Raw genomic sequence first — 11759 nt, 5'->3', positions numbered from 1 at the left:
AGAATCGGAAACAGGCTCCAGGCTCTGAGCCATCAGCCCAGAGCCCGACGCGGGGCTCGAACTCACGGACCGTGAGATCGTGACCTGGCTGAAGTCGGACGCTTAACCGACTGCGCCACCCAGGCGCCCCCACAATGAAATATTTTTAAGATGACGTGATTTACTTTTTAAAAATTCAGTTGGGGGTGCCTGGGTGGCACAGTCAGTTAAGCATCGGACTCTTGATTTTGGCTCAGGTCATGGTCCCAGGATCATGGGATTGAGCCCTGCACTGAACATGGAGCCTATTTAAGATTTTCTCTCTCTCTCTCTCCCTCTCCCTCTACCTCTCCACACCTCACACTCTTCCTCTGTCAATCAGTCAATCAATCAATCAATCAATAAAATATCCAGTTGGGTTATACAACTGCCAAATCATTATATTGTACACCTGAAACTAACATAAAGTTAGATGTCAGTTATACCTCAATTAAAAAAAAAATCTTTACAAAGTAAAATAAAAAGATGAAAAACCCTGAAAAAAAAAATCCAGGTGGGGGGATTGTGGGTGGGGGTGTCAATGAGACAAGATCGGCCATGAGTTTTGAGGTTGGGTAATGGATGACCCCGCAGGGTTTCATGTACTATTCTCTCTACCCTTGTAGTTGTTTGAAATTTTTCACAATGTAGAAAACAGCAGAACAGCTAAGTTGAAGTGGTCATGTATTAGCCATTTGGAAAGCTCTTCATTTATTTATTTCATATTTGTTACTCAACAGGAGCCGGGTGTTGGTTGTGCAGAGGGCTCTGCGTGAGGCCTTTGGTGAATGCCAAGTGGTGTGAGTTGCATTCTGCAGACAGCACCCTGGTTATCTCGACGGGCAGGGACACTACTGAGAACTAGGTGGGAAGCTTTCTTTGTTGATAAAAGGAGTCTACCTGACAACGGTTACTACGAGGAGCTTCTGTTTGGGGGAGAAACATCAGCCGCCTGGGGTGCAGGGTTTCAGCCAGCCCTGCTCCAGGGATCCAACAGTAAACAAGGCCCATGAGGCGCTCCAGAGGTCAGAAGCTGAAAACAGACACCCACGGCCAGCTCTTCACAAACAAGAGTCTTTATTTTTATGATGTACCCCGCCCTCTGTCAAAAAAAAAAAAAAAAAAAAAGTGGGGAGAGCATTATTTAAATGGCTGGTTTTGTAGCAAAGAGCTTGAAACTCAGATCGGTGCCCGGCACAGTGGAGCCAAAGGGAAAGGATTGATTGATCGCAGGCTCTGGGAAGCCCTCCACCTCTGCAGGACCCCTCCCTCTGGAGTTCTGTAGAAGGGAGGAAACACACACCCAGATTGCACAAGAGATCCAGTCCTTGGTTGGCCCAAATGGATCAAGAAGAAGTCCCAGGAGCTCTGTGAAAGCTTCTTCCTCTTGGTGGCTGGGCCTCACTTCACAGGCCTAGATAATCCCTCTCCTGCCCTGTCAAGATCCTGAGGTGTTATCAGTCTCTCCAGCCAAAAGGCCCAGCATTACATTCTTCAGAAACCTGTCTCCTTTGATTAACAAGACCTTTTAGCTTTCTTTTGAATTCTATATAGATGGCCAGAACGCACCCACACACGGTGTCCCGCTAAAGGCTGAGGGTGGAGAAGTGTCTCCTGGTGTTGTGGTAACCTAGATCTGAGCTTTGCCAGCAAAGTCAATGTTACACCCTATGTGACACTGAGTTTACCTTAACTAGTAAGTGTTCAGAATCATATCACAGCTCCCTCCTCATTAAGAGCATTCAATGGCTTTCCAATTGCTCTGCCAACACAGACTAAAATGGCTGACAAGGCCCTAAAGGTTCTGGCCTGGGCACTGAAACTTTGAGCACGTTCCCAAAGCCAGGGCCACTTTGCACACTGATAATCTCAGGGTGGATAGCATAGCAGGGGCCGGACAGACTCTGATTCACTAGCCCCACATCACAGTCCTCCATTCATCCCTCATAAGATACTGACAGAAAGAATGATAAAAGGCAAATATCCAGATGACAAACTAAAAAATCTTCCAGTCAAAGAGACCGAGCACAGACTCAGTGTTGGAATCCAAAAGCCATTCAGTGGGCTTTCTATCATGCTGGCACCTGCAACCCCCGAGTGAAGACAGAGACCATGGTGTCTTGAAGCAAGAGAGCAGGTGGATGTAATTCTCGGGTAGCAGAAGGCCCCTCTATTTGGTGCCCTGCAGTAGCAGAGGAATACTGTTTACACAGCCTGTAAGGTGCTCCCTTAATACCGCCTCCCGCTTAGGGGGGATTGCCAGGCATCTCCCTCCTTCTCTTTGACTGGGTATCAGCTACTGTTCCCTCAGCTACCAGGACAGTCCTCAGAGGTCAAGAGACATCAGTCACAAAGCTTTCCTGTGTGAACAGTGCTCCCTGGGGTTCTGCAAGGCAGGGGCCTTGACTTCACTTCCTCAAGCAAGCCCTCATGATCCTCCTGACCGGTCCAGAGCTCTGAGACCCCTCCTGGATGTCAGAGAGTAGTTGATCAGATCCGTTTCCCCTCCTAGACTAGAAGCTCTGCTCTTCTCTTGGTGGGCTTTCTCACTGTTCTATCCCCACTTGGCCCATGTCCTACCAGGGAGTAGAAGTTGAATGAACAGGTTCTCATTTTCCCACCCCCTGACTATTCCAGGCCTGCCACCCACCTCGAGCTCCTGACACTCTGATGCACAGTCTTGGGAGGCATCGATGACCTCTGTGTTGGCACTTTTTCTCTTTCTTGGAACAGGGATGGTGCTGAGTAATTTTGTTGCCTGGAGCTAAAAACTCCCCAAGGCCACTTCCCTGCGTGTGGGACTCGTGGCATCACTGAGATAAATCGGCTTTCCTGCCTGGCCTGCTTTTACACATGGACACCCTTTCCAAACATCTTTTTGTGATTTGACCTTCCCTTGATGCTCATTATAACTGAAATCCAGGAATATAGAGTTGTGGGATGGGGGAGGATGAGCAGAGCAAGGGGTGAGGGAAGCAGGCACGCAGGGCTCCAAGTGTCATTGCCAGTAGGCATGCCACAGGTGATGCTCAGCTGCGTCCCTGTCCCCAGACTTCCTTCCCAGAACCAGTGGCTCTCAGTTAGGAATCCAATATTTCATGACTACTGTTTCTGTAAACAGAATCACTTTTTTCCATTACTTTCTATCATCACACATCAAAACGAATTCTCATATAAAAAGGTTTTGTTCCTAAGATATAATACAGATCACAATAATAATAAACCAAGCATATTTTAATCATATCCTTGGAAAATGAGATGTTTTTGATAAAAATTAGTAAAAATCATGAACATGGTACCAAAACTTTAAGGAATTGCTGAATCCTGTCTTCCTCTGGGATGAGCCTCCCTTATGTCGAGTGACAGGAAAATATTTTCTTTTAAAACTCAGTGGTCGTAACTGTCTCTTCTAAAGTCTTCGATCCGTGGTGGTGGTTTATTACCCAGTTCAGATTCAGGGAGATTAAGGCCACCAACTTCTTTTATATAGAAGATGAGCTTCTGTTGACCATAAAGATTGTTTCCATGATCCATGATTTTCCGGGTATGGACACGAGGCTCTATTTTGTCTAATTGAGCAGAACTCATCAACAGGTGCTTATAGAAGCACCCATGTTCTGTTGGTCCCTGGGCCCAGGTGGCTTGTGTCCAGCAGAGATCCTAGCCTGGGTGGACACATCAAGCTTTAGCCTTGCCCGTAGTCCTTGTGACCCAGTGATAACTTAAGGATTTATTGACATCATTATCCTATTATTATTTATTTTGTATGGTTATTGTTTTATTTTGTAGCCAGCTACCTAATACTTTTTGAACAGGAGACGTTATTTTACTTTATTCAGCTGTTAAAATGTTTTGCAGCCGTTAAGATACCCAGAGCCCTCAGGGGACACCGGATGGCAACCGAGTTATTTGGGGATCTGCAAACCCCCTTTGAGGGGCTGAGAACCGGCACTGGGAAATCTCCAGGTGAGCCTATTTTCTCTTGCCCACCTGCTGCCCACCCCCCACTCTCACTTCCATGGAAACTTCCAGAGTCCCAGCAGCCGTGGTGTTTCCCTTGGCTGCCGGAGCTAAAATTGAGACACCAGTGCCTTCCTGGCAAGGGGTGGGTTGTGGACAAAGAAATAAAATTTCTGCCCATGAACCATATGCGGGAATGTCCAGCTGTACCAGAAGGAAATATCCCCCCACCCCGGGCCTAATTTTTACCAATCTGAGACATGTTGGTTCCCATTTCCCCTCCCACCGCACCCCCTTGAACGGTCTCCATCAGGCTGCCTAGGCTGTCCTACTGTCTAGACTCTGAAAGTCACGGCATCCGACACCTGATTCGTCAGCAACAATGACTTAAATGCTGTTCCCTCAGCATCATGGTCTAGCGAGGAAGGGAGTATATTTCCTCATAGGGAGGAGGAGAGAAGCAGGTGGAGTCCTCTTCTCCCAGCTGTGTCTCTTCCAGCTGGTCAGCATCAGGGCCGGACCTGGCAGTGGGAGCAGAAAACAGACCCATTACAGCCCACGACGCGTGTCTCAGAGCCGACGCCGCCACCCTGGGAAGAGGCCACACAGACTTTCGCATTCTCCCGACACCTTCCTTCTAGACCGGACAAAGTCACGGGCTGTGACTGTGATACCCGCAAGGGGACCGTCCCCCCTCCACACCACGTACCTGTCATTTCCACCAGCCACAATCGAAGAGTAGTCTTGCTCTCCAATAAACGTGGCGTTGTCTGGAGGGTAGATGGCGTAGTACTGAGGAGGACTTGGCGTGGCCGTCACCACCCCTCCAGGTGGTATGAGACCACAGGGGTTCACCACTGGCTGCAGGTAGGCGGCGTTGATCCCAAGGGGCTCTTGAGAGCCATAGGGAGGAGGGATATATTGCACCACAGTGGCCCCATGGAAGGTGATGGGCTGGTTGATACCAGTGAAAACAAATGATTGTCCTCCCGCCGTCTGCTCCGAATCCAGAGCCCTTTCCTCACTTTCTTTGCACACCTGGCAGGAGAGCATTTTGAACTTGCACACAGCAATCAGGATGAATGTCACTCCGACCGATAGCAGGATGGGCCCAAGGAGCTGGGTCCATTCAAAGTGAGAGACACCTTGGTATTTGATCCAGCCCATGATGGTGAACGTGATCCCCACCAGTCCCAGGAAGATGCCTGAGAAGAGCAAGGTGGCCCCTGCCTTGTCATCATCGGACACCTGGATGTCAGCGGTACTGGGTGTGTAAGGAGTGACCGAAAACACGTTGAAAGGGAAGTCGTCCAAGCGGCTGCCGCCCTGCTCCATCGTCCGCATGCAATCACCCTGCTTCCCAGAGGGGAAAGGGATTATGAGAGCTCCTCAGAGCACAGCAAAGCAATCACAGGCTCCGATTAGTTATGGAAGAACTTTGGGCCTCTGTGGTTAACAGAGTATAACAGGCAGAGGCCTGAACTTTGTTTAGAAGAGTAAAGGTCTGAGAAATGAAGCTTGAAGTTTTCTTATACATTGTCCACGATTGGCAGGCCTCTGTTTTACAATTCAATGACAAGCCCTTTCTCATTCACATTCATTCATTCATTCATTCATTCATTCATGTATTCAAAAAGTGTTTGAGCCTGTCCTTTTGTGCCATGAGGTGCTTTTCTAGATGCTAAAGGAACCGCTCCCGGGCCCTGTTTGCATCCTGCCAAAACCAGGATTCTAGAAATGGCAGAGGGACCTCCGGGGCCTCTGGCAGAGCAGGGGCCCTTGATGTACCCATCGCATGCTCAGACACCTAACCCGCTTTTCCTGCTGGGTCAACTCACTGGAAGGGAACAGACACACATTTCTTGACTGTGTCGTCCTTCCCACGTCAGGGGGCTCGACCTGTGATGACCCTTAACCACCCACAGCCCTCACCGAGCTCTTAGGCGCTGCTGTCTTCTGGTCAGCCCATGTGCCTTTTGCTTTCAGCCTTGGGGAACAGTTCCAACCAGGGGTGAGGAAGGACCCCCTAGGAAACCTTCCTATGCACCACATCAGTGGCAAAAGTTGAATGAGCGTCAGGTATGACCTGGCATCTAGGGGACACCTGCTGCAGACCCTCCCTCTGTGGTGGCAGCACGGTCCCTGGTCTCCAAGGTGAAGTCAACACCGGCTCTTTTTTTAAAGGGAACATTTTTTTTTTATTAATTTTTTTTGAGGGGAGGGGTAGAAGGAGAGAGAGAATCTCAAGCAGGCTCCATGTTCGGTGGCTTTTTAAGCCTGCTGTGTTTGCAACCAAACTCAAGCTAATTCAGAGAAGAAAGCTTGACCTTTAATGACATTATCGGTCATTCATGATTGCAGAACTCGAAAGCGGCCCCATAAATTTGTTCCTCCACAGAATAGTAACTGTCATCCCCTTCCTTTCCTGGACAGGCCTTACCCAAACAGATGTGTCTCTTCAGTGGTTAAATATTATATTAGCTCCCTGTTCCATTAATAAGCAGAGGTCTGGGAAAAGAGTTGCCCTCTTGCCCTAGACAAGGCTTCCAAACTTTCCTAATGATACAAATCACCAGGGCCACTTTCTTTAAGGGCAAAATCTAAGTTCCTAACTCAGACCAACAGAATCAAAACTTCCAAGGAAGTGTGAATGCCCCGAGTGGCTTTTATCATCGGAATCTTTGTTAACCTACTCCAAGTTAATCCCAAGTGCTGCTGGAAGACCAGTGGACTTTGTTTCCCACCAAAAACGCCTCCCCTCTGCTACAGGACAAGGCCTGTAATCTCTGACTTCATTTCCAGCTGGGAAAGCAAGCAGGTGACCCCCCTCGGATATCGTCCCAGATGTGTCCTTAAGCAGCCAGATGGGCTGGTGGTGCATTTGAAGCGCTCTGCCGCTTTTCCCACTGAGCTAGATCAAAGACCCAGAGAAGCCAGCTTTTCTCTCTAATCATAAAAATTCTGATCAGCTAGCCTGACATTCTTTTCATGCTCTTAATCCCTGAGTTAACAGTTGAAACAGTCCTTGGCATTTAGAAAAAGCTAGGCTCTCAAAATTCTTCTTCTAAATCACTCAGTTTATATTTTTCATTTGTCTGTAGCTATGTCCACTTGCAGCTAAGAGAGTAACTGGGAACACTGAAGGAGCAGGGCAGAGGGATCGCCTTTATGAAAATATCCCATGAGAGCAAAACTGGAATGACTTTCACAGCAGACAGTCCAGGAAATTCTCTTGTTACACTTTCAAGGTCACCTTGATTTAGCTTCTCCCTCCAAAAGCACAAACTCTGTGTATATGGTAAATAACAATTAAAAAACAAAACAAAACAAAACAAACCCCTAACAAACTGAATTCAACAGCATATTAAAATGATTATGTGCTATGACAACCAAGTGGGATTTATTCTTGGAATGCAAGGATAGTTCAACATTCAAAAGCCAATCAATGTAATACATGAACAGAATGAAGGGGGAGGCGGGGAACCCAGTGCTTATATCCGAAAAAAAGTGTTAGGGTTCATTGAACATATTATGGACCAAGCATGATTCTGGATATTTAATATGCATGGTATCATTTCATCCTTTTAACAACCAGGTTATAGTCAATCAAGAAAATGATGCTGAGCTCCAGGGCCTGGGGTCACTTGCAAATTTGACCACTGCAGCTTCATGGCAGCAGGGCCCTGGACACCACGACCACAAAATAACATCTGACTCTGCTTTTCCCTCTAAAGTCATTTTGACTTTAGTCATTTCTTAGTTTAGATCCTACTTAATTAATGATGTGCTTAATTTAATTCTTATATATACATGATTTGCATATGTAGATAACGTCTAGAATTACGTACGGTGTTACGTTTACATTTGAGTAGATTGCCTGTTATTTCAGCCATTAATGTATTTCAGCATGGAAAGAGACATTTAAAACAATAAGATTATTTTAGGATGAGAAAAGAAAAGAACCCTATGCTGGTAATTAAGCTCTAAACCATCCTTAGGTACTCTGCTTTAGCGAAGACTCTGCCAAGGAGATTTTTCCTTTGCCAGGTGGCTCCATGTTAGGCTCTGCCCATAGGGCGCACTGGAGGGAGACTGCAAGAGAAAGAAATTACTATTTCCTGTTTTGCTTGCTGTTACTGTCAGTAGATTTCATCATTCTGGCTGTGACAGTTCCAATTTCTAGGCGTCCCCCTGCAACACACCCAGACCAGCCTCACGGTGCCCCTTCAAAAATACCAGCAATGTATTGTATATTTGCAAGGTGCCAAGAGAGTACATCTTAAAAGTTCTCATCACAAGAAAAATTATGTAACTATCCATGGTGATGGATAGTAACTATGTGGTATACGTGAAACTAATACAATGCATGTTGATTAAAAAAAAAATGACCAGCACCAGCCAGACAGTGCTTCCTCCCCAGAGGTTTTTGTTGTTGGTTTCGTTTACTAGATCACTGGTTTATTATGAAAGGATATAACACAGGAACAGGCAGATGGTATGGGGAAAGGGCGGAGCTTCCATGCTTTCTCCCTCCAAATCTCCATGTGCTCACAATCCTGGATATGAGCACACATGTGAACCTCTCCAGAGGTTCTTGGCCCAAGATCGTCAGATGCCAGCACTATTTTCTACTCAGAAAGCTGGGTCCCGATTCCATGGGGTCTCTTCTCCAAGCTTCTGCGTTGTAATATAATTCCAGCCTCTTCCCTTTGCCCCCCAACCTGCTACTACCTGAGTTACTTCAGTGCTCACTTTGTGCCTTTTCAGTCCCCCAATATCTGTTTAATTTCCTATATTAAATCTTTCTATTAAAATAGCTGGTAAAGTTTCTGTTCCCCTAACTGGATCCTGACTGATACATAATATTAACAGTGGGGTTAGGAAACAGACCTACAAAAATGGGATTATGGGGTTGGTTTGGTCATTTCTTGGCCTCAAAGATAGTGCTGAGCTCCTTGTCAATGAAGAATGGGATGTTAGTAACCTATGGCATGCAGTAATATCAAAACTAATCAAAGCATCACTTGTAGTAGGCTGTGAGGAAGTTCCTGGTGAAGAAAGTGATGTAAGGACCAAGTGGCTGCTACATTTAACCACGGTGGTAGCAACAATGGACTATGAGGTCTGTGGGAGTAGGGTGGCTGCATTGGAGTGCCCTAGAATAGTTAAAAAGAAAATTAACGAGCTCAAGGCTTTAAACTCTCAGCTCAAGTAATGGTCAGGAAACCAAAGAGCTTCTACGGTGGCCCTAAAAGAATGTCTTTTTTTTTTTTTCTAGTACCTGCAGGGCTGACCTCCCTAAAAATCAAACACACAACTCAAATATGCAGGTTACATAATTATGACAAAAGTTTAATTTGAAGCCTCATCAAGTATGTCATATGCAAGGTCAGGGGCTTGTGAAGGATTGGGCTCCTGAGATTTAGAAGGAGGACAACCATGGAAACTCAGATGAAGTTGATAATCTTGAGCCCCCAAGTCATTCTGAGCCATCCTTGTTAGCGGAAGCAACTGTGTCCTCTTACTCTTTTTGGAGACACTATGGTAACCTCAACTGAAGTAGCAAACGATGCCTCGTTTTCTTAAAATTCCTGCTAACCACCCCTCGTTGCCTCTGAACATAATGGATCAGTTTTCAGCACACTCTAGGGAAGTGGTACAAGGTTCTGACACAGGAGAAAAGATCTTACAGTCTCTGTGATCGAGGAAGTCTCTCCCTTCAATTTTAAAATTTGATTTTCATTGCAGTGACATTATGTGCAATGAAAACATCCAACTTCCACCTTGCAGCTGTTCAAGAATATTTAGCATTGAAACTTGACAAATACTTGGTGACTAAGCCAACTTTGTGAGCCTTTTGTCATTAAGGTGAGCAATTCATTCATTCATTTTATACAAAACTTGACCCTTTGTAGGATATTTCTTATTCAATGACTAAAAATAAGAATAACTCATAAAGCAGTGGTTCTCAAAGCATGATCTCCAGATCACCAGCATCTAGCAGCTTGTTAGATGTTGGCAGCATCTAACCCCCTAGAAATGTGAATTCTTGGGGGTGCCTGGGTGGCTCAGTTGGTTAGGCAACTGACTCTTGATCTCAGCTCAGGTCTTTTTTTTTTAATTTTTATTTTAGTTATTTATTTATTTATTTTTTGACAGAGAGAGAGAAAGAGAGATGGAGAGAATGCATAAGCAGTGGAGAGGAGCAGATGGAGAGGGAGAGAATCTTGAGCGGGCTCCATGCTTAGTGCAGAGCCTGACTTGGGGCTCTGTCCCACAAGCATGAGATCATGACCTGAGCCGAAATCAGGAGTCGGATGCTTAACCGATTGAGTAACCCAGGTGCCCCCCCCCTCAGGATCCCATCTTATCGAAAATTTCTGTGTCAGTTATTATCCGAGTACCTGGGACATGTCCTCACAGACAACATTATAAACCCAAGCTGTCCCCCTATGGGTTACCCTCACTCTTCCCCTTGGTCTCCACTTGCAGCAGCTGTGGGATTAAACGAACCAGAGGCAAAATGACTCTCCTTAAGACGCAGTTACAACTAAAAAAAACAAAAAAAAAGTAAAAAGGGGTACCTGGGTGGCTCAGTCGGTTGAGTGTCCAACTTCCGCTCAGGTCATGATCTCGCAGTTCGTGAGTTAGAGTCCCACATCAGGCTCCGTGCTGACAGCTCGGAGCCTGGAGCCTGCTTCGGATTCTATGTCTCCCTCTCTCTCTCTCTACCCCCCACCCCGCACATGCTTTGTCTCTCTCTGTCTCAAAAATAAATATTAAAAAAATTTTTTTTTGAAGATGCAGTTACAACGACAAAAGAAAGCTAATCAACTAAAACTACATACTTCTAAGAAACAACTAAGGTTAGTGAATCTGCCATTTAGCAAATTAGTTGTTTGGGAGATCAACCCAGATCCATGACTCTATGTAGAATAAAGACTCGGTACATCATCGACATCTATGCTTGTGTCAAAACATTAAAAGTTGATCTCAGTCTTTCACTGATTGTTCAAATATGGCTTTTTAGCACATTAAAATGTATCTTTTGCGGCCCCTGAGTGGCTCAGTTGGTTAAGCTTCCAACTCTTGATCTCAGCTCAGGCCTTGATCTCAGGGTTGTGAGTGCCAGCCCCAAGTTGGGCTTCATGCTGGGTATGAAGCCTACTTCAAAAAAAAAAAAAAGTATCTTTTGATAAAAGCACTCTTTTTGGTTTGGCTAACTCTTTCGACCTAAACTTTTTTCAGCCACATCTATAGAGCAGACCCACCTTCTTCTGAGGCAGTCATGACGCTGACCTTGCAGGAAATTTCAGGTAGTGTTTTATTTGCTCGTTTGGTTGTGGTTTATGAATTTATAGAAATGGAATCACGTTAATCTTTGGCTCTTTTTTTTACCTAGCAGCTCATACCGTCTTTCCCAAATCCATACAATTTATTTTTAATATTCTGACGAAAAGGACTGCTTGATACGGTTACAGCTGAGCATTTCTCCAGCAAGATCTATCAAGATATGAAATTGAGATCAAGCATTAAGCTCATTTTTTGCCACAGTAATAAAATCCATAACCTGAATAAGAATCCAGGGTAAAAAAAACATTTAAACTTTGGTAGAGGCACTGTTGTGGCAAGACTGTGGGAAAACAGACAACTTTAAGTTGTGAGAACCTAACTGGGTACAACGTCTTTTTTTTGGAACAGAGTGATTTGGCAATATCTATTACAATTGAAAATGCACATACAGTTGAATTCAAGAAGATGCAAGTATTTTCTTCTAGGAA

At 45.4% G+C, this 11759-nt stretch overlaps 1 protein-coding gene across 1 annotated transcript; it reads right to left on the bottom strand.

Annotated features, from left to right (window-relative positions):
- Positions 1 to 4393: 4393 nt before the first annotated feature.
- TMEM174 (transmembrane protein 174) lies at positions 4394 to 5313 on the bottom strand. The gene is made up of 2 exons (XM_047074563.1): positions 4688 to 5313; positions 4394 to 4499 (listed from the first exon to the last, which is right to left on the bottom strand). The coding sequence occupies exons 1-2, from the start codon at positions 5311 to 5313 to the stop codon at positions 4394 to 4396; spliced, it is 732 nt and encodes a 243-aa protein (XP_046930519.1).
- Positions 5314 to 11759: the final 6446 nt, after the last annotated feature.

This window comes from Lynx rufus, unplaced genomic scaffold (genome assembly GCF_022079265.1).
Source record: "Lynx rufus isolate CCGP_SWC_20201006 ecotype Redwood Valley unplaced genomic scaffold, mLynRuf1.p SCAF_1, whole genome shotgun sequence".
Classification (NCBI taxonomy): domain Eukaryota; kingdom Metazoa; phylum Chordata; class Mammalia; order Carnivora; family Felidae; genus Lynx; species Lynx rufus.
The sequence above is the reverse complement of the archived record's forward strand: the minus strand, read 5'-3'. Positions and strand labels throughout refer to the sequence as shown.